General features: G+C 38.9%; 2 protein-coding genes across 7 annotated transcripts in view; both read left to right on the top strand.

The window, feature by feature from the left end:
* POGLUT3 (protein O-glucosyltransferase 3) overlaps positions 1–9255 on the top strand; it is a 29203-nt gene extending 19948 nt beyond the window's left edge. Inside the window, exons 5-8 of the mRNA XM_047876784.1 lie at positions 1310–1506; positions 3320–3514; positions 4849–4953; positions 6800–9255. Coding sequence (XP_047732740.1) covers positions 1310–1506; positions 3320–3514; positions 4849–4953; positions 6800–6925 — 623 coding nt within the window. The 3' untranslated portion in view covers positions 6926–9255. The remainder of the gene's footprint in view (positions 1–1309; positions 1507–3319; positions 3515–4848; positions 4954–6799) is intronic.
* A 1302-nt stretch (positions 9256–10557) lies between these two features.
* The window catches only part of CD1H11orf65 (chromosome D1 C11orf65 homolog), a 60893-nt gene continuing 48692 nt past the window's right edge, over positions 10558–22758 (top strand). For 2 of the 6 annotated variants that reach the window (XM_047876790.1, XM_047876785.1), the window contains exon 1: positions 10573–10651. The gene's annotated coding sequence lies outside the window, so the exon portion shown is untranslated. Of the gene's footprint in view, positions 10663–14446; positions 14596–15789; positions 15816–22758 lie in introns of those variants that run through there. The other 4 variants (XM_047876788.1, XM_047876786.1, XM_047876787.1 and 1 more) reach the window with 4 other exon arrangements.

Genomic DNA, 22758 nt, shown 5'->3' with positions numbered 1-22758 from the left:
ACCTGCCGTAACTGGGTCTCCTTTGAGTTGGTCCTTTGTAAATACCATTTGAAAATATATATTTGGTAAAATCGTCACTTAATTCTGACTCCAGTGCCTTTATATTGCTGGATGGAGCCAGAAAGCATTTTGAAAAATATAAAATTATATGTGGATGTAAGAGAATTGTTACAGCAGTGTTATTTGGATATTACTCCCTCCATCATGTAGTGAGGAATTTTCTCATTTCTTCCTTCTGCCTTACTTGATCCTTTAAAACCTGAATTCTTTCTGCCCCTCCCCCGCTCCCATTTGATGGCCTTACACTTTATGGCCCAACACAACTTTTTATTAAACCAGACTCCCTGAGTAGAATAAACCCTGCCTAACCCTGCCTGTCTTTATAAACTCTGTTCCCATTTATTGTGATTTGGTGGACTTATTTGGCAGATGCGACCGAAGACTCTTTGCAAACTACCTGAAGATAACATGGATTCAAAACTGACTTTTTATTTGGTAACAGTGAATTCTTGAGAAGTGTACTAAAATATTAAAGAGAGTGATCCTCTCCAGTTTCTATGTTTTACAATTTATCCCTTAGAAGAGTAACAGGTGTTAACTAATGACCTCTCGTTAGAATCATAGAAACAGATTTAGTTAATTCTTCTAGAATATTTCCCTCTCAGGAAAGAAACCCCCCCCCCCCACACACACACACATTTACACACGTGCATATAGTTGAGTTATATATATATATTTTTTGATTTCAGAGCATATTAGACAATCCTCCCTGTATTCAAAGGTGATGTGCTCAAAAATCTGAGCAACCTAAGGATTAAAGATGTGGGCGTTACCTAGTTATATAGTTTGTTCTGGTCACCCACTCTAAGAACAAAAGCCTAGCTCATTTTTTATTGTGAAGCACAAAGGATGGAAGAAGCTAATGCCTGGGTGAGTGAGTGGCCAAGTCGCTGAATGTTTTTTGCTTTGAACTTGATCCAGCATTATTTTGGATAACTCCTAAAGTCATACAACAGACACTCTAGCATTTGAGTGAGCTCTCACAGGTAGACAAATAGGAGAAATGAGAGAATTCTTTTATGTGATACAGCAGATAAAAGGGCTGTTTTTGAAAGTCTAAACTGGAAAGTATCTCAGGAAGGTACTCAATCCCCTATGTTTTGGAAATAGCACCTTACTTTAGAAGATGAGTTGATGATAAAAGAGCTTTAACATCTTAAATGACAATGGTATATTAAAGATGATTATGCTTACCATTTTTATGAATGTCAAACTCATAATCATATTTTTTATGGCTTCAAACCTCTAGGGCCTTCCTGGATCAATAAAACAGAAAAAGCTTTCTTCAGAGGTAGAGATAGCCGAGAAGAGAGACTCCAGTTGGTACAGATGTCCAAGGAAAACCCAGAGCTCCTAGATGCAGGAATTACAGGATATTTCTTTTTCCAAGAGAAAGAAAAGGAGCTTGGAAAAGCTAAATTGATAGGTTTCTTTGATTTCTTTAAGGTATGCGTTTATGTCTTCCTGTATGAATATGAAGTGATAAACTTGCATTAAAAGTCTACCAAATCACTGGGTGGGCAGATTTCTCCAGTCTTTTGAGCTGGCACACCCACACTTTCTCACTTTCTCCCTTCCAAGAATAGGGAGTTAGAGCATTCATTGTGGTCTCCTTTTTGGTATTTTTGTTTTTGTTGGTTCTGTCTACCCAATGGCCAGGACTGTATTTAATACTATAGTATGAGGATTAACCTGGGGTTTTGGGTGCATTTATTTATCTGTTTTTTTCTTGTTTAGACTTATTTTATAAGCTGGGACTATAAATACCTTTTACATAAAGTGATCTTAAATGCCTTTTGTAAACAGAAAGAGTATAAACTCCATATAAGTAAAATAGGAGCTGGAACTATGGCACGCGTCCTGCCTCTGCCATTAACTGTGGGACCTTCATCTCTTAGCGCCCCTAAACATGCAAGATGCCGGCCTTGCTCCTTCACAGCACTGTCATGAGGCCCAAAGGATAGAGATGTGAACAGTATGACAGAATCTGACTGGCTAGAAAACTCTTTGGTACCAATTACTTAAGAAAAAATTAATTACCAAATCTGTGAGTACATCCTGTTCATATCAGTGTGATAGAATGAAAAAAACATTGGATTTGAACTCAAAGAATAGAGGTTTATAAATTTATCTGAACACCAGTTTTCTCATTTGTAAAAAAAAAAAAAGGTGGGGGGGGGAGAGGTTATCATAATATGTGCTTCACATTATTATGATCTAGTGAGGTTTAATTCCTATGAAAAGTGATTTTGAAATGTAAACCAAGCCTTATTAATCCAGCAAATATGTAAACCGAGTACCTATTGTGTCGCAAGCCATCACACTAGTCCATGAACTTCTCCACATTTCTATGTGCTCAACTCTAAAATTGAGCTTTCTGGAGGTAACACTTTCCTTTTTCATACTTATGTAGGTATAAGGAACAAGGGAAATTAGGTATACATGAAAGTGTAAATTGTTACCAGAAGTCAGTTTTAATAAACCTAGAAAATAAAAAAAAATTTTTTCTAATGTTTATTTATTTTTGAGAGAGACAGGGTGCAAGTGGGAGAGAGGGAGACACAGAATCAGAAGCAGCCTCCAGGTTCTGAGCTGTCAGCACAGAGCCTGACCTGGGGCTCGATCTCATGAGCCATGAGATCATGACCTGAGCTGAAATCTGACACTTAACCGAGTAAGCCACCCAGGCACCCCAAACATAGAACTTTTGAAACATTTTCCTCCCTGGTCACAGAAATCTGAATCCCCATTACATAGAGTTGAAAAAGGTACTCCTATTTCCTAAATTATTTCCTAAAACTATTGATTATCTTATCCTTAAATACGTTATATTTCTTTTTTTTTAAGATTTTTTTTTTTTTTGAGAGAAAAAGAGCGAGTGGGAGAGGGGCAGAGAGAGGGAAAGAGAGAATCCTAAGCAGGCTCTGTGCTATCAGTGCAGAGCCCGATGGGGGGCTCGAACTCACGAACTGTGAGATCATGACCTGAGCCAGAACAAGAGTTGGATGCTTAACCGACTGAGCCACCCAGACACCCCATTGCATTGTATTTCCTAAAATCGATGTGCTAAAGGCTGCTTATGATTTTAATACAAAGAGAAAATGTGAATTACAAAATGATGTATATAACTTCTAAACAGTGAAATTGGAACATGGAAAATAACTGCTTTATATTTAGTATTATGGTGTTGATGACAATCAGAAGTGAAGCAAATGGCTGTTAAATTTCTTCTTTGTTTATGTTTGTTTTAATCTTTTAGTACAAGTATCAAGTGAATGTGGATGGGACTGTGGCTGCGTATAGATATCCGTACCTCATGCTGGGTGACAGTCTGGTTCTGAAGCAGGACTCAACATACTATGAACATTTCTATATGGCACTAAAGCCTTGGAAACATTATGTCCCAATTAAAAGAAATCTTAGTGATTTACTAGAGAAAATTAAGTGGGCCAAGGTACGCTTTCTGGAGTTTTAATTTCTTGAGGTGATAACACACTTACCAATGTTATTTACATGAGTTCCATCATGATGCAATTTACCTTGACATAATTTAGTGAGAGAAATGTTATTTTCTGGAACTTTTGTTCCCTTGAAATAGCTAAAGAATCAACATTGAGGTCATTTTAATACCCTTTATCAACATTTTTGAGGATTTTTAGAAGTGTTGGAAGTCCAATGTTATATGGAATGTATATATTATATAGAATATAACAGTGTTATATAGAATATAGATTTTTCTGAAGGAATCACTATTCATGCATACACACACTAATCAAGCAAAAACACACTGAATGCAAATTGCTGATTGAAAATCCCAGGGTTAGAGTGCTTTATGCACAAGAAGACATTAAAGGCAATTACGATACCATGCTCTTTTCTTGTTCCCAGTTAGGAAAAAGGCACAATCGATGCATGCTATACAACATCCCAAGAATTACAAGTTTTCCATAAAATATGATTTGTTTTCATATTTTTAAAAGAAAAAGTATTAAAAAGCTGTTCTGTTTTATTATGAAGCTCTAGAAATTTACCCTTTCGTTATAAGATTTTGTTCTATTTCTAAGTTTCTGAGAAGCAGTGTTTGGGTATGCAAATAAGTGGGTGCCCGAGGCAGAATCATTTTTGTGACCTTTAATAAAAAGTAAGGATTGCTTACCAGTGGCTTTTCCTGTGGGCAGCAGAGTAGAATATTAGCTATTTTCCAAAAGTATAATTAGGAATGCTGAGTGTTCCTGGTAATGAAGGAACAGCCTGCGGGTACCAATCGCCGAATTTACTATTACAGCAGTAAGATAGACTTTCACAGGTTCTGCTTGGTAACAACTTTGGAGCTCTGACTACAAATTAAAATGGAGCTCTTAAGAGATGTTAGAACATAAAAAGTGATTCATTCTACTCCAGTTTGCATTTTAATACCAAGCAGAGAGGCTAGGATGGGGGAAACAGGATGAGCCCTAAATGTCCTGGGGAGCCAGGAGACACAAGAGAAGTTGCATGTTGGGTGAAGGTATGGGGCGGGAGGGGGTGGGGGGAGCTTCTGAGCCAGTGGAACAGGGTCCAAACACGTGTGACCATTGCTGTGTAACAGATGTCTAGCAAAGTACCTTGTCTATTTTTCAGAGCCTCGTTCTGAGGCTGTTTTCATCCTGTTCCGGGTCTTCCATGCTGTTCACATTTAACCCGACATCGGCCCTGCTTCACACTCACCAGTAGCCTTCTTTGGGAGGGTGGGTGGTCACAGGAGTACTTTTCATTTATCGTGTTGTTGTTGTTTTTTAAACCTTTCAGGAAAATGATGATGAAGCCAAGAAGATTGCAAAAGAAGGGCAGCTGAGTGCCAGGGACCTGCTGCAGCCACACCGGCTTTACTGCTACTATTACAGAGTATTCCGGGTGAGTGCCCTCGGACCATCCTGCCAGGAGGGTGGGGGAGCATCCTCAGACCCCATGCTGGGCCTGGGTGCCTCACTTCTTCATAGGGTTCTGAGAGTCAGTCCACGGAACTCTGGCCAAGCCGAGCACCAGCCCGCAGAAAGACAGGATCAGTGCTAAGTCTTTTTGTGGCCCCTGTATTTTTATCTCCACTCGGTATTATGAAAAACAGTGCACCGAGCCCTTCCAAATCTAGATGAAAAGCTCCCCCTACCTTGGCAGTGCTTTTATTAAGTGCCTTATGGAATTCCTAGTTTAGGTATTTTCTGAACCTCAGAGGATATCTTTCCTCCTCTAGAAAGTAAGGGGGTTGGACTGGAGATCATGAACATCTCTTTCTGCTCAACGTGTCTGCCTCTTTGTTCTTACTACTTAAGATTCATGCTTTTGGTATCACGGTATAGGATGGAAAGCCAATATTTAGCTTGCTGTACAAAACAAACAAGTGAAATACATTTATTACATTTTTTTTAATGTTTTATTTATTTTTGGAGAAAGAGAGAGACAGAGTGCCAGTGGGAGAGGGAGACACAGAATTGAAAGCAGGCTCTAGGCTCTGAGCTGTCAGCACAGAGCCCAGCGTGAGCTCGAACCCACAAACCGTGAGATCATGAACTGAGCCAAAGTCAGACCCGTAACCGACTGAGCCACCCCGGCACCCCAAAATGAAATATATTTCTAATGGTTCTAACACCTTAGGCCTAAAATACGGAAATGCAAGGATTGGTTCTTTGAGTAACTATCTTGTGTTTTTACACAGTAAAATCTCACCAGGAAGAAAAAAAAAAAAGAGAAATAATACTTCTGTTTTTAACCTAAACTTATTTTTCTGTGGGCAGAAGAAAAGTACATTTCTTCAGATGCTGGGGGATATTGTTCTCTCGTAGAAAAATTAAAATGATAAATTACACTATTTACTAAAACTAGCCTTTCCCTTAAATGAGTTGTGCACCCTCTGTTGGTCTACCTGTAACTTGAATAGTAGGGGTTTTTCACCCTAAATTATTAAGTTGGTTCCTGTACTCGTGTCAGTATTTTTTGGGGTTGGGCCCCCCACCAGGAATGTCCAGCGCAACATATATGGAACCACTGAACTGGAAGTCTAATTTATAGGAATATTTCAGTCAGTGGCCAAGTAGGAGGATACCATGCAGGTCTGTAGCCAAAACATATGTGGCTATGAGCCTAAAGGGAAGGGTGTGTGGGACCGCCAACTTTGAGATACATATCATCTTTGTTGATTTGAGTGTTCGACACATTTAATTATTCATTCATCAGTGGAGGGTAAATGCCAAGATGTGCTGTTATTTCAAATGGGGATGCCTGGCTTGACCTCCTTTTGTGGAGGCTTCCTACGTCCACAGAAAATTATAGGTTGGGGTTCCTTGTTAGATTATGAAATATTGCACTTAGTACCCGTAACAACTGAAGTTGGGACTGGAATAAACCAGACCTTTGGTTGTAGTCTCAAGATACACAGCACTAGGGCGCCTGGGTGGCTCAGTCGGTTAAGCGTCGGACTTCAGCTCCGGTCATGATCTCACAGTTCTTGAGTTTGAGCCCCTCCTGGGGTTCTGTGCCGGCAGCTCGGAGCCTGGAGCCGGCTTCAAATTCTGTGTCTCCCTGCCCCTCTGCCCCTCCGTCACTTGTGCTCTGTCTCTCAAAAATGAATAAACGTTAACAGAAAGAAATTTCTTCTAAAGATACACAGCCACTAGGAAGGATGGCGTGAGTGGGGTAGGGAGGGAGGATCCAGTGGGATGACGTGGGGACTAATCTTTGAGTTGCCTTCACACGCACATTCTAGGAATATGCGGAGCGCCAGTCCAGCAAACCGGAAATACGCGACGGAATGCAACTTGTTGCTCAGCCTGATGATGACACATCCGTGTGCCAGTGCCACCGGGAAAGACCTTCCAGAGAAGAGCTGTAAGTCAGCTCACATTCACAGCCCTGCGTGTGTGGCCGAGGAGTTGCCTGCAAGCATTCAGATCATTCAGGTAGAGGCCACCCTGTGTCGAGCGCAGTTCAGGAGACTTAACGTGCATGGATAGAGCAGTAGGAGAGCCAGCATTACATGTGTCTTTAAGTGTTATTTTCTTTTGTGTAAAAACCGCTATCATCGGCATCAGTTTGTTTTTTTAAAAAGAAAACTTGCGGGTCATAGTAGATAGGCTTGCCCAAATATCACTCTCTAGGAAACTGTTGGCGCCATATTTCTTGGTGTGTTCCTGCCCTTGTTCACTTTCCCTCCTCCTCTTCCAGTTGTGAAGAAGAAATGCTTGTGCAGGGTCCTTCCGTCTCACTGCGTAATTTCTTCTCCTGCAGGCTGCTTTTGGCATTCAGTAATGGCAAGCCTCCTCCTGGAAGGTCTGATAAGAACAGTTAAGGAAGGAGCGGATGGTTCCCTTATTAAAGGTAGCTTGGAGACTAGGGAGGCAGTATTGTCTTAAAGCTCACTTGGATCTTTTTAGCTAAGTTTTACCGAAGCCTGGGACAAAATTAAGGAGAAATTGTGTCATAAGCTAGTAATTTCCAATCTACCTGGGTGGGACACCCAGCAAGGACAACACGGTTATTAAAGTACATGAGAACATCCTATGGGAACCATTCATTATCTATCTATTGAATAGAGGGAAGATAACGATAGTAAGGTGGGGATCTTTACCACTTTTTTTTTAATCTATAAAAGGATACTTGAAAACATCTGCCAGAAGCAACAGTAATAAGCCTGGTATTTTGGGAATTCACTAATATGCTGACAAGAAAGGCAAACATCCTGAATGCATCCTTGCTGTTGCAGTGGTTTTGCACTGCTAAGAGAAAAACTTTGAAATTTCCTTCGCCTTTTTTGGATGGGGTCAAGACTTAAGACTTAACGCCCAGAACTTCGTTACACACTCCTTGTAAAACCACCCATCCAAGAGTCATTGGTCATGTCACTAATGAGCACTTCCCCAAAGCAAGAGCTATCTACCCTCCCAATCTAAAAATATTGACTCCTCTCATTGAAATATTTACTTAATCTGGAAAGCACTGTAATGTAACCACTTTAAAGTAGTCATATCTTTTTCTGAAGGTCAATAAGAACACAGAATTGTGTAACTAGACAAAAGCAAAACCATATTTAAGAGCAGTGTAACCAAAGCCAAGTACCCAAGGAAAACCAATACCCACCAGTTGTTCCCAAGTACACGGTCACAGGGCAAGCTGTACTGGGACCATAATCTAATGAATCCATGTCCTCTATATATTGTATCCGGAGTTTGGGGTTTGTCAAGGCCGAGATTATGGAAAGAAAATTTGCCCTCCCTCATACCTCCCTGCCCACCAACCCCTGCTCCTTCCTTGTGGCTGATGGCATCTTGTTCAAAACATCTTAAAATTTTTAAATATCTATCACCAGCTGCCAAACAAGACTGAGAGTGAAAAGTGAACTGAGATACATCAGGCAGCCTCTGAGCATGGAACAGAGAGGATGTATTTAAGAAATTAAGTGGAGCCCTCAAAGTTAGCTTAAATGGTTTTCTGGTTTGTTGACATGAATATAACCTAATAAAGTAGTTTTACTAAAACCATGATTTTTCCCTTCGAATTCACACATTACCCACATAATCCATTAGTCATTTTTAATACTTCAACTTTCATTTAAAAAATCTGATATTTCAAAGAAGAGGACTGTAAGGATGTGCAAGTAAATATAGTAAGTGCATTTGTCTAAATAAGCTGCCAGGGTATTTGTTGCAGCACTGTTTTTATTAGTAAAATGTTGGAAACACCTTGAATAGCCTTCATGAAGGAACTGGCCAAATAGATAATGATATATAAAGAAATATAATACAACCATTAAAAAGAATGAAGTATCTCTAAACATACTATCATGAAAGATTTCCATTACAGTATTCAGTGGAAAAAGTAAGTTACAGGACAGCATGTATAATGTGAAACCATGAATGTAAAAAACAAAAATATGTTTGTATGGTTGAAAGTTTGGAAAGATTTTATTTACCAATATCTGAAGGGATGGAGAGAAGGGAATTTTTACTTTTTGCTATATACCTGTCTATGATATTTGTTTTTACTGCAAGTATGAATTAGACTATAAAATAAAGAAAAATGTAAACCTAGGAAAAGATTGTAAGTGCACAAAAGATATATATAAGAAAATGGATATTTATATTTTCCATTATGCTGTTTTTAAGTCTACTATGTCTAGAATTTTATATCATGGGATATATTTTATACACTTTTAAATAAAGTAAATTTTCTAAATAATATTTTGAAAAAGACAACTTCTGTTTTGAAGAAAGTGGGGCGCCTGGGTGGCTCAGTCAGTTAAGCGACGACTTAGGCTCAGGTCAAGAGTTATCAGAGCCCTGCCTTGGGCTCTGTGCTGACAGCTGGGAGCCTGGAGCCTGTTTCAGATTCTGTGTCTCCCACTCTCTCTTCCCCTCACCCCTTCTCTCTCTCCCTCTCCCTCTCCCTCTCTCAAAAATAAGTAAATATTAGAAAAAAAAAAAAGATTGTAACAACCTATAGCCCTGGTATTTCTGCAACTGGGTTGGTCTAATTATAATTTTATTGTGTCTTTATGAGTGAATGAACCCAAATTTATATCACCACCACTCAGTCCCTAGTGGGATTTCCCTAATATTAGGGGGAAAGAAATTTGGGCTTGACACCATTATTTTTCTGATTCCAGGTTAAAATAACAAGAAGTGCAATGTCTTAGACAGTTTAGGTCGTCATTATACTGGTTTCATTGTTATACTGGTTTAGTAAGTTATACACGACTTACTGTAGCGATCACTTAGCAATAAATATATACACGTACGAAATCATTATGTTGTACACCTGAAACTAATGTATATGTCAATTATACCTCAATTAAAAAAATAAAACTGGGGGCGCCTGGGTGGCGCAGTCGGTTGAGCGTCCGACTTCAGCCAGGTCACGATCTCGCGGTCCGTGAGTTCGAGCCCCGCGTCAGGCTCTGGGCTGATGGCTCAGAGCCTGGAGCCTGTTTCCGATTCTGTGTCTCCCTCTCTCTCTGACCCTCCCCCGTTCATGCTCTGTCTCTCTCTGTCCCAAAAATAAAAAACGTTGAAAAAAAAAAAAAAAAACTGGTTTAGGATTTACCAGCTAAAGAGCTTACATTTAGAAATCTCATTAGATTACAATCACGTGTCACTTTTTGATCCTGAGCACTAGATGCCAAATCGCTAGAAGGATCAGTTTTCTTATTTACAAATGAATAAATTACTTACATATGAAAGCTTTTGTGTATTTCTCCCACATCCTTAAAGCCCTTGGTGGCAGTGACCAGGCTTTATAAGTTTAGCCCCAAATCGCGGAAATGCACTGTGGTTTCCCTTTCAAAATGCTTTGCCTCAAAGCCTTTAACAATCGCAGCGAGAACTAACAGGTTCAACCAGCCTCACATTTTTGTATACGCTGGAGACCGAGGCGGGGCCGGGGGTGGTGGTGGAGGAGGGAAGCTCGGCGCTGAGGGGCGGGGCCGGGCCTTGGGGCGGGGCGGGGCCGAGGGACAGAGCGGGGCGGGGCCTTGAAACGGGCCAGAACGGAAGTAGAGGTGCGTAGCTTCCGTTTGCAGTGCTAACGAGAAGTTCTGCGGAGCCAGGTACAGCGGCGTAGAAAGGTGAATGGAAGGTTGTACCCCTACCGTGTGTGCCCATGTCACAGCTGGTCTTTCCTCTCTGTAGCCTCTGTTCTAAGACCACCCTTGTCCAGCGCCCTAAAGCGCCCCCCGCCCCTGCGCTTGAGTTCCGCTCCCCAGCCGACCCCCGTAAAAACGTTTGGTCTCCTTGAAGCGCCCCCATCCCCGGGCCTCCAGCCTCCGGTTTCCAGCGCTGCCCACGATTGAGCCCTGCGTCCTCGGCTCGGCCTCGGGGAACTCGCGCGGCCCTGGCTGACGCGGCTCCTGTTCGGCCTACAGCCTCACGGTCCCAGATCCTCGCCCCTCCGCGGAGACGCGGTTTCGTCTCCCTGGAGGCCGGGGGCGAAGTACTTGTTAACCGGCCTCACCTTTTTTCCGTTCTACCCGTGAAATGGTTTTCGTTATGTAGAGATGGAAGAGCGTCTGCCCTCCTCCGCCCTCGGTAGAAAGCACAGGAAAAAAGGAAGAGCGAAATTACAAAACTGAGAAAGGTCCTGAAACACCTTGGTTTATTCATTAAAAACAAGATAGGAGGTTACGATCCCAGCAAATTAACTTTAGTACTCTTTCCCAGCTTTTAAAGTAAGTGGAACTGAGAATTCAGAGATTTATCTTGTAGGCTTTTTCTCATGAAGATAAAAGACTAGTGGAGCCATAATCGATTTAATAAAAATTATCACCGAGTTGGGGTGGACAAAAACCTTCCATTCCTGAATCTGTAATTGGAAGCTGGTGTAGTAAATTCCTTCATTACTTGAGCAGTGGTTTTATAGTACTTTCTAGGGTCTTACAATGTATGCAGTGTTTTCACGTTGGTGCATTTATTTAGAGCCTCATAGTAACCCTGTGAAAGCAGTATCACTTTTTATCTAAGGCCACCAGCTGTCCCTACCCCCTTTCTTGACTCTTAAACCTCCTCCAAAGACTTTTTGCCACCCTTCAGTTTATCCCTTTTGCACTTAAAATTTCTCCCTCACTATGGGATCATACCTAACAACATTTTAATATGCTTTAATGTCTGTCCTATTAAAAAAAAAAAAAAAAAACCACCCTGGGAATCCATTCCTGCCCAGCAGCTGTTGCTCTGTATCTGCTTTTTTTTTTTTTCAATGTTTTTATTTATTTTTTAGAGAGACAGACGGAGCCAAGCAGGGGAGGGGCAGAGAGAGGGGAAAACAGAATATGAAGCAGGCTCCAGGCTCTGAGCTGTCAGCACAGAGCCCAACATGGGCTTGAACCCATGAACCATGAGATCATGACCCAAGCCAAGGTCGGACACTCAACCGACTGAGCCACCCAAGCGCCCCTGTAGCTTCTTCTTGACAGAATTCTAAGCACTTGTTACTGTACCTGCTGTCTGGATTTGGCCTCTTCCTCCACCCAATCCCTGGCCTTCTTCCTTGCTACTCAGCTGAAAACAGTACTTCTCAAGGTTACCAGCGACTTCATCTGGCCAAATCTAGTTCTTTATTCTTAATTCACTTGACCCTTCAGCATTTGATGCAATTGAGCACGTTCCCTTCCTTGAAATATGTGGGATATCATCACTCCTCTGTGCTGTGACTGGTTTCCGAATCATGTTAATTACAAATACTGGAAGATACTGTGTCAGTATTTTGTGCTATTCCTGATGTAATGGTGACCTATACAACACGTTTATAAATTTAGTGTCCGTTAACATTTTCAATACCACTTTGTTAAATCTAGACAACCAGCAGAACAATAAATCAAGTCCTGGTTTATAGTTTTTGTCAGTTTCTGTGATGAAAATAGCCTGGCCATGACCAATTTCGAGACAGCGAAATGACCTCAGGTATTGGGAAGACGTGTGGTAGTGCACCATGACGTTATTTACACCACACATATACCGATAGACAACATATGGAGACTAGTAGTTCTCAACTACAGGTGGTTTCGCTCCCCAGGGGACATTTGGCAGTTTCTGGAGACATTTTCGGTTGTCACAACTGTGCTTCCAGCGTCTGGTGGGTAGAGTACAGAGATTGTGCTCAACATCCTACCACATACAGGACAAGGCCCACAACAAAGAATCCAGCCAAAGTTGTCAGTAATGCCGCTGCAGTGAACGTAAATAACCTCAAGAAATAAACAGTAAAATGTAGTGTAGGAAAGGAAAAAACTTTTTCTCTACTATTCTAAGTTTTAAAATTGAGACCTGCACATTAAACTGACAAAAGACAGATTGACCAGAGAAAAGACAAATATTTTATTTGATGTTAATATTTCAATTTTACACGCATATGGGGGTCTCACAGAAAAGGAATTAAAAACCCAAAGAGGACGTTCATTAGACCCAGGGATTTATATACCATTTTAACAAAGAGTGATGAAAGGAGTTTGGATTTATAGAGGTAGTAAATTGTGGGAAGGTAAATATATTGGAGAAACTATTAAAAGGTAGGGGTTATTTTAGTTAGAATTGTAAAGACCTGTGTCACTGTCAACTTTTTGTGTCTGGTGTTGGTTAGTTTTCTCCTATTGGGATGGGAAAGCAGAGAGGCAGCACCTTTGCAAAGGCAAATTTGTGTCCTGCTTTTAAACAGATGGGAAGGATAGAGAGATTTTCCTGCCTCTGTTCTTTCTAGATTGCCTTCAGCTCTAAGTAATTCTTACGCAGGGGCACCTGGGTGGGTCAAGTCAGTTAAGCGTCCGACTTCGGTTCAGGTCATGATGTCACAGTTCATGGGTTTGAGCCCTGGGTCAGGGTCTGTGCTGACAGCTCATAGCCTGGATCCTGCTTCAGATTCTGTGTCTCCCTCTCTGTCCCTCCCCGACTCACACTGTGTCTCTTCTCTCTCTCTCTCAAAAATAATAAACGTTAAAAAATTAAATAGTCCTTGTGCCAGAGTGGCATGTTTTCAGGTGATATATTACGGTCCCCTGTAATAGTAAGATCACTGGTGGGGGATAAATTTTGAGTATTAGTTAACTTTATTTTACTCTAAGTTTAAATAATCTTTAGCAGTCCCTGTATTTAAAAACCAGCTCACAAAATTCCTGAGCGTTTAAATTTTGGTTCCACGCAGCCAGTACAAGCTGTGGTGCACTGTCCAAACCAATAGTTGATAAAGCAGTAGTTGATAGTCCACTTCCCGCCTGATTATAGTGTGGCTCCTGGTACCTCTCTCACCTCCCTTCCTACCCCCCCAACTTCTGCCTCTTCTCAAAGCTCCAGCAATACTGCTTGCTTGCTTTCAGCCACTTGAACACACCAAGCTCTTTTATCTCAAGGCGTTTTTATCTTCTCTGCCTAGAACAGTCTCCTGCAACTGTCCTGCCTCTTTGCATCTTGAAAATTAATGTCTTCTTAATAGAGGGGCCTTCCCTGACTACTTGTGCCAACATAGCCCTGATCATTTTTCATCCCACTATTCTGTCTTTATTGCACGTGCATTTCCTTGAGTTTTTACCTCCATATTTTAAATAACATGTTAGTCTACTTGTTTTGTATCTGTTATAAGATTTTATTTTTAACTAATCTCTAACCCAACATGGGGATCAAACTCCCAACCCTGAGATCTAGAGTTTCATGCTCTACTGACTGAACCAGCCAAGTGCCCCTGCTCTTGGTGTCTTTTCTTTATTTTTATGGTTTGTTTATTTTTGAGAGAAGGCGGGAGAGGCGCTGAGAGGCGGGGACAGGGGATCCAAAGTGGGCTCTGAGGTAACAGCAGAGAGTCTGATGCAGGGCTCGAACTCACAAACTGTGAGATCGTGACCTGAGCCAAAGTTGGATGCTTAACCCACGTGCCCCCTTGGTGTCTTTTAGATTTAGTTATTATCTGGTAACTTCCTGTTGCAAACCTCTTGGACCGAAGTGCCACAACACACATATTTACGCATACTCATCCTCTGCCCTCATCTTCCTGATTAAAAACACAACAAGAATCCTGCCATCATACTAGGTAGGCTTAAGAAATTTTAATTGCATACAATATAAGCTTGAGTTGTTCCAAAGTCAGCCTGCTTTGGAGACAGGAGCCAGTCGCCAATCATGTGATATTCAAATTCATATTATCATGGGTGGTATTATCGTAGGCTATATCATTATGGGGTATTATTGTTGTAATGCCAGTAGAGTTAATACTAATATTTACATAGTTACGACTGTATAATTACTCATGGCGGAGCTTAGTTTTTTAGTTTCCTTTTGCCACCAGTTGGAGAGATACTTAAGAAAACACAAGACAGGTGATGTTGCTCCTCTGGTGTAACCCTCCCAACAGCCACCCATCACACTTAAAATTCTCACTTTCCAGGATTCAAGGTCCTCTAGGACCTGTGATCCCACTCCTCCTCTGCCTTTATCTCCCATGTCTTCTCTGTCTCTGGCCACAGTCACACTGGCCTTCGTCCTGTCCCACCTTCCTGTTTTCAGTGCCTTCACTCCTGCTGTTCTGTCTACGGAGTTCTTGGGGTGTGAGAATGACCCCCTCCATTTCATTCAGCTTTGTGCTCAAGCCAGTAACAAATTAATATGTAGAACTTTTTGCCTCCTTTATCATCCGCTGTATAATTCACTTCAATAAATATTTATTGAAAACAGTTTTTAATGGCTGCATGATATAAATGAAATGTTAAAATCTGCCCCAAATTCCCAACACCCACCCTACTAAACCCCATCCAAACAAGGGGACTGAAGTACCAGTAAGAACTCAAGCAAGTTTAAGAGCAAGATATATATAGATATAGATAGATAATAGATAGATAGATAGGTATCATATATATCTTATTTATCTGTATATCTATATATATCTTATATATACATATATCTTAATTGTTATGTATATATTGATATATCAGACACCACTTGCAAGGATCATAGATATATAGAGATATGTATCAGGTATTGATATATAGATGCCAGTTTTTAGAAAGTTAAGCAGACACTATTTAAAAAAAATTTTTTTTAATGTTTGTTTATCTTAGAGCGAGCGAGTGCAAGTTGGGGAGGGGCAGAGAGACATGGAGACACAGAATCCGAAGCAGGCTTCAGGCTCTGAGCTGTCAGCACAGAGCCCGATGCGGGGCTCCAACTCCCAAACCGTGAGATCATTACAAACCGTGAGATCATGACCTGAGCCAAAGTCTGACGCTTGACCAACTGAGCCACCCAGGCACCCCTGTGAGTCCCCATATTTTACAGATGAGAAAACTGAAGCTCAAATTAGCTCTATGAGATCAGTACTGTGAATTCCCTTATTTTACAGATGAGGAAGCTGAAGCTGGAATGAGTTAAATAACTTACACAAGATCACACAACTGAGTATGAGGTGGAATTTTTTTTAGGATTCAAACCCCAGTTTATCCTACTTTAGACCCATAGACTTAACCTATATCCCCTGCCTCCTATATTGTTAAAACTACTTGAAGAGAAAAAATTCAGACACTTTTTCACAGAGCACTTTGTCCCTACCCTAAAAATGTCAATTTTTAAAACTCCGTAATAGTCTGGAAGAAAACATTTCCTGTTTTAAGCTTACAAAAAAAAAAAAAAAGAGAGAGAGAGAGAAAATAACCAATTAAAATATATAGATTTTTTCTTTAATTTTTCCTATAAATGGCATATCCTTTAGAGAATTTTTATGTTTGGTCTTTGTCTCTTTAAATACAATACACATAAAAAAAATAATAATAAAATAAATAAATACACGTATTGATGTCTGTTATGTATTTAAATACTTAAGGGGTTTGGGATTTATAAATCCTTATAACTCTCACATTTCACAAGTAAGTAGAAGTTGAGAATTTAAAATTTTGAGTAAAATTTATTCCCTTAGGTGAGACTCTGATAAAGCATCTCACAACCACACTGCTGTTATAAAGGTAGTGAATAACATTATTTATACTGTGAAGTATTAATAACAGAGATTAAGTAAAACCCAAATGTTCTCCCTGTGTTCAGTGCCGTGCTTTTTTTTTTCCTTTATATTTGACTATTGCAGCATTGTATCCTTTATAATGTAAACTCACAGAATTGTGACACTTGAAAGTGCTGTTGGAGTTAATTTATTGCAGTGCTTTGATTTTACAGCTTATGAAACTGAAGCTTAAAGATGTTGAGCTGTTCGTCTCCGGTTCTGTTAGGTAACAGTGTGAACGGAAACTAATCCACACCTGCAGGCTTTCAGTTCGGTAGTCTTCCGCCTGTGGTTATGTGTATGAAAACTGCCACAAACAGGGGCTTACTTGCAAAGCTTATGTATAGCTTGCATTTCCTCTCTGTGTGCTGCCAACAAGTAGAACTGTAAATCGTTTATATAACCTAGGCAAACAAGATTCTTGCATTACACTTCTCTGATAACACTGGAGTAATATTAGAACAGTTTCATTATTTGACCTGATCAGTCATTCAGTTTTGAATGACATCCTTTTTAGGGTAGTAAGTGCTTAAAAGGATTGAGCGTACTACAGCTTTATTTTAGGTGTGATAAAATATGCATCTTAACCACTTTTAAGTGTACAGCTTAGTGGTATTGAATACATTCATGATGTTGTGCAGCCGTCCCTCTCCATAGCTCTTTTCATTTTACAAAACTGAAACACCATGCCCATTAAAGGATAACCACCCCGTACCCCTTCTGTGCCACTGGCAACCACCGTCTACTTACTGTCTCTATGATTTTGACTACTATAACTATCCTGTACAGGTAAAATCATACCGTATTTGTCTTTTTATGACTGGTTTTAATTAGCATAACATCCTCAAGCTTTATCAATGTTGCAGCCCATGTCAGATTTCCATTTTTTTAATGGCCGAATAATATTCCATTGTATGTCAATACCACATTTTGTTTGCTCTCCATCGATGGACGCTCAGGTCGCTTCTGTGTTTAGCTGTTGTGAATAACGCTGCTGTGAACTTAGGCGTACAAATATCTCTTTGAGACCCTCCTTTCAATTCTTTTAGGTTTATGCCCACAAATGAAACTGCTAGATCATACGGTCAACTTATTTTTAGTTTTTTGAAGGATTGCCATATCCTTTTCCACAGGGTTGCAGCATTTTATATTCCTGTCAGCAGTGCGCACAAGTGCCCATTTCTCCACACCTTTGCCGACATTTCTTTCTGGGTTTTTTTTTTTTTTTTTTTTGATAGGCACCATCCTACTGGGTACAAGGTGGTATCTCATGATAGTTTTTATGTGCATTTCCCTAATGACTAATGATGTTGAGCGTGTTTTTGTGGTGATTATTGGCTGTTTATGTATGATATTTGGAGAAATATCTGTATTGTCCATTTTTTAATCAGATCGTTGGTTCTTTTGTTGTTGGGAGTTCTCTGGGAGTTACTCTGGATATTAAGCCCTTATCAGATACATGGTTTGCAAATATCTTCTCCTACTCTGTGAGTTGCCTTTATATTCTGTTGATGGTGTCTTTGGCATAGAATTTTGATGTATAGAATTTTAGTTTTTTATGAAGTCTCGTTTGTCTATTTTTACTTTCGTTGCTTTTCCTTTGGTGTCATACCCAAGAAGTCATCACCAAATCCAATGTTTTAGGGCTTTTTCCCTGTTGTTTTCTAAGCATTTTATGGTTTTAGGTGTTACATTTAAGACTTTGATCCATTTTGAGGTAATTTTTGTATGTGGTGCTGGAAAAGTGTGTAATTCCATTCTTTTACACGTGAGTATCCAGTTTTCTCAACACTATTTGTTGAGAAGATTGTTCTTCCCCCATGGAATGGTTTTGGCACCTGTCAAAAATCATTTGACATGTATATAAAGGTTTATTTCTGGGATGTCTATTCAGTTTGTGTGTTTGGCTTTAAGCCAGTGTCACATTGTTCTGAGTACTGCAGTTGTGTAATAAGTTCTGAAATTAGGAAGTGTGTGTCCTCAGCTTCATTCTTTTTCAAGCTTGTTTTGGCTATTCTGGATCCCTTGAGATTCCATCTAAATTTTGAAGTGGGCTTTTGTATTTCTGCAAAAAAAAAAAAAAGTCTTTGGAATTGTGTTAGGGATTGCATTCAATCTGCAGGTCACTTTGCATAGTATTGACATCTTAAAAATATTAAGTCTTCCAAACCATGAACATGAGATGGTATTTCCATTTATGTCACTTTAATTTCATCTAACATTGTTTTATAGTTTTCATTGTACAAGTCTTTCACCTCCTTGATGAAATTAATTCCTAAGTATTTTATTCTATTTGATGCCTGTGTGTGTGTGTGTGTATACAAATGCTTTATATATATATATATACACACACACACACATATGTATATACATATATGATTACTTTGTAATTTCTTTTTCATATTGTTTATCGTTATTATAGAGAAGTGCAACTGATTTATGTGGTGACTTTATATCCTGCTGCTTGCTGAATTCATTTTTTAGTTCTAAAGTTTTTTTGTGGAATACTTAGATTCTATACTTTTAAGATCATATTATCCAGAACAGATAGTTTTACTTCTTCCTTTCCCATTTGAGTGACTTCTGTTTCTTTTTCTTGCCTAATTGTTTAGACTGGACCTTCCGGTACTATGTTGAATAGAGGTGGTGAACATAGACAACCTTGTCCTGTTCCAGGTGTTATAGACAAAATTTTCAGTCTTTTCACTGAGTATCGGGTTTACTGTGGGATTTTCATAAAAGGTTTTTATTATATTGAGGCAGTTTTCTTCTATTCCTAGTTTATTGAGGGCTTTCATGAAAGGGTGTTGAATTTTGTCAAATGCTTTTTTTTTTTTTTGCATCAATTGAGATGATCACGATCTGTTAAAGTTTTGTGTATTACATTGATTGATAGTTGTATATGGAACCACCCTTGAATTCCAGGAGTAAATACAGTTTGTTTATGGTGTGTAATCTGTTTAATATACTGCTAAGTTTGGTTTGGTAGTATTTTGTTCAGGATTTTTGCATCAATGTTGATGTGTGGTTTTCTTGTAGTATTTGTCTACCTTTGTATCATGGTAATGCTGACCTCATAGAACAAGCTAGAAAGTGTTCCCTTCTCTTCAGTTTTTTTTGAAAAGTTTAATAAGGATTGGTAATTTCCTTAAATGTTTGGTGTAATTCACAGTGAAGCCATCAGGTCCAGGGCTTTTATTTGTTGGGAGATTTTTGATTACTGATTCAATCTCCTTATTCTAGTTATAGATTTAATCAGATGTTCTGTTTCTTTGTGATTTAGTCTTGGTAGGTTTTGTATTTTTAGGAATTTGTCAGTTTGTCAGTTTCATCAAGTATATCAAACACAGCTATAAACTGCGACTAGTTCACAGTACTGTTAATGTTTCTTTTATTTCTGCAGAATAAGTAGTAATGTCCTCACTCTCATTCCTGAATTACTAGAAGTAAATTTCTTCTCTATCTAGCTAAAGATTTGCTAATTTTGTCAATCTTTTCAAAGAATCAGCTTTGGTTTCATTGGTTTACTCTATTGTTTTTCTGTTTTCTGTTTTTATCTCTTGTTCTAATCTTTCTTCAGCTAGCTTTGGGTTTAGTTTATTCTTTTACTAGTTCTGTAAGTTTTAGTTAGATTGTTGATTTGAGCTGTAAGCTTTCCTCTTAACACTACTTTCACTGCTTTCTGTAAGTTTTGGTATGTTGTGTTTTAGTTTTCATTTTCCTAATTTCCCATGTGATTTCTTCTTTGATCCATTGGTTGTTTAGGAGTATGATGTTTAATTTCCACAAATGTGTAAATTTTCCAGTTTCACCTGTTATTGACTTATAACTTCAAAAGAAGTATATTTCTTTTGAAATATATTGAGATGTAATATGTTGAGGCCTAAGGTATGGTCTATTCTGGAAAATGTCCATTGTATACTTGAGAAAAATGTGAATGCTGCTGTTATTTGGTAGAATGTTCTGTATTTGCTAGATCAAGTTGATTTATTGTGTTTTTCAAGTCCTCTGTTTCCTTGTTTACCTTCTGTCTGGTTGTTCTATCATTATTGAGAGTGGGGTATTGACGTCTCCAACAATTATGGAAAAGCTATATATACAAACATATATATAATATTATAGGTATATATAGATATTATAGAAAAGCTATCTAGAGAGACCTATATCTGTGGCATATAAATGTCTAGTCTTCCTTTCAATTCTGTCATTTTTTGCTTCTTATATTTTGCTGATCTTTTACTAGATACATAAATGTTCATAATTGTTATTTTTTCTTATTGTGTTGAACCTTTTGTTAATGTATAATATCTTTTGTCTCTTATAAACTTTTTTGATGTAAAGTCTATTTTGTCTGATATTAAGAGAGCCACCTGTCCTCTCTTTTTGGCTGCTATGTGCATGGAATATCTTTTTCAGTCTTTTCACTTTCAATCTATGTGTGTCTTTGAATCTAATGTGAGTCTATTTTAGATAGCATATAGTTTTGTGTTTTTATCCATTCTGCAAATCTGTGTATTTTGAATAGAGAGTTTAAACCGTTACATTTAAAGTAATTACTGATAAGGAGGACCTTGCTTATGTCATTTTGCTATTTGTTTTCTTTATGATTTATGACTTCTCTGTTTATCATTTTCTGCCTTATTGTATTCTTTTGTGTTCAGCTGATTTGTTTATAGTGAAACATTTAAATTCATTTCTCATTTCCTTTTGTGTATATTCTATACCTGTTTCCTTTGTGGTTACCATGGAGATTACATCTAACATCCTAAAGTTATAGCACTCCATTGTGAATTTATTCCAGTTTAACTTCAGTGCCATACAAAACCTCTTCTTTTACACCTCTATCCCAACTCCTTTCAATTGTTGTTATCACAGAATTACACCTTTATACATTGTATGCCCTAAAACATAATCTAATAGTTATTTTAAATATACTTGTCTCTTAAATTACATAGAAAACAGTATGTGAAATTACAAACCAAAGTTACAATAATACTATTTTTAGACTAATAATTTTTTTAAATATATTGTTCTCTTAAATCGTGTATAAAACAAAAACTTTAGTTACAAACCATTGTTACAGTAACACTGGCTTTTATAACTATCCATATATTTACCTTTATCAAAACTTCTGTTTCTTTATACAATTTTGGGTTACTGTCAAGTGTCCTTCATTTTTCCCTGTAGGACTCTCTTGAGCATTTCTTGCAGGGCAGGTCTAGTGGCAATGAACTTTTACAGCTTTTGTTTATCTTCAGTGTCTTAATTTCTCCCTTACTCTTGAAGGACAGTTTCGCTAGACACAGGATTCTTGCCTGATAGTTTTTTTTCATTGAGAAGTTTGAATATATTGGCCCACTGCCTTCTGGCCTCCAAAGTTTCTGATGAGAAATCTGTTAACATATTAAAAATTCTTTGTATGTGATGAATTTTTTCTCTCTTGCTGTTTTCAAGAGTTTCTCTTTATCTTTGGCTTTCACAAGTTTAATTATAATGTGTCTTGGTGAGGATGTATCTTTTAGTCCGTCTTAATTGGAGTTTGTTGAGCTTCTGGGATGTTTATATTTATGTTTTTCATCAAATTTGGCATCAAATTTGGGTGCCTGGGTGGCTCAGTTGGTTGAGCGTCCGACTTCAGCTCAGGTCATGATCTCGGAGTCTATGAGTTCGAGCCACGCGTCGGGCTCTGTGCTGACAGCTCAGAGCCTAGAGCCTGCTTCGGATTCTGTGCCTCCCTCTCTCTCTCTGCCCCTCCCCCGCTCATGCTCTGTCTCTCTTTCTCTCTGTCAAAAATAAATAAACATTAAAAAAAATTAAGTTTGGCGTTTTTCAGCCAGTATTCCTTGAGATATTCTCTCCTCCCCCTTCTCCTTCTCTTTTCCTTCTGGGACTCCCACAGCATGCATGTTGGTCTGCTTACTGGTGTACCATAGGTCTCTTAAGCTCTGCTTACTTTTCTTTCATCTTTTTTCTTTCTGTTTCTCAGACTTGACAATTTCCATTGTTTATCTTCAAGTTATCTTCAAGAATCCAGGCTGGTTACTTTCTTTGATTGCTCAACTCTGCCTTTGAATCCCACTAATGAATTGTTCCTTTCAGTTATTCTACTTTTCAGCTTCAGAGTTTCTGTTTGGTCTTTTTTTAGTTTTTGTCTCTTTATTGATATTTCCATTTTGTGCATCATTTCTCGAATTTCTCCACATCTTC

The sequence above is a fragment of the Prionailurus viverrinus genome, chromosome D1 (genome assembly GCF_022837055.1).
Source record: "Prionailurus viverrinus isolate Anna chromosome D1, UM_Priviv_1.0, whole genome shotgun sequence".
Classification (NCBI taxonomy): Eukaryota; Metazoa; Chordata; class Mammalia; order Carnivora; family Felidae; genus Prionailurus; species Prionailurus viverrinus.
The sequence above is the reverse complement of the archived record's forward strand: the minus strand, read 5'-3'. Positions and strand labels throughout refer to the sequence as shown.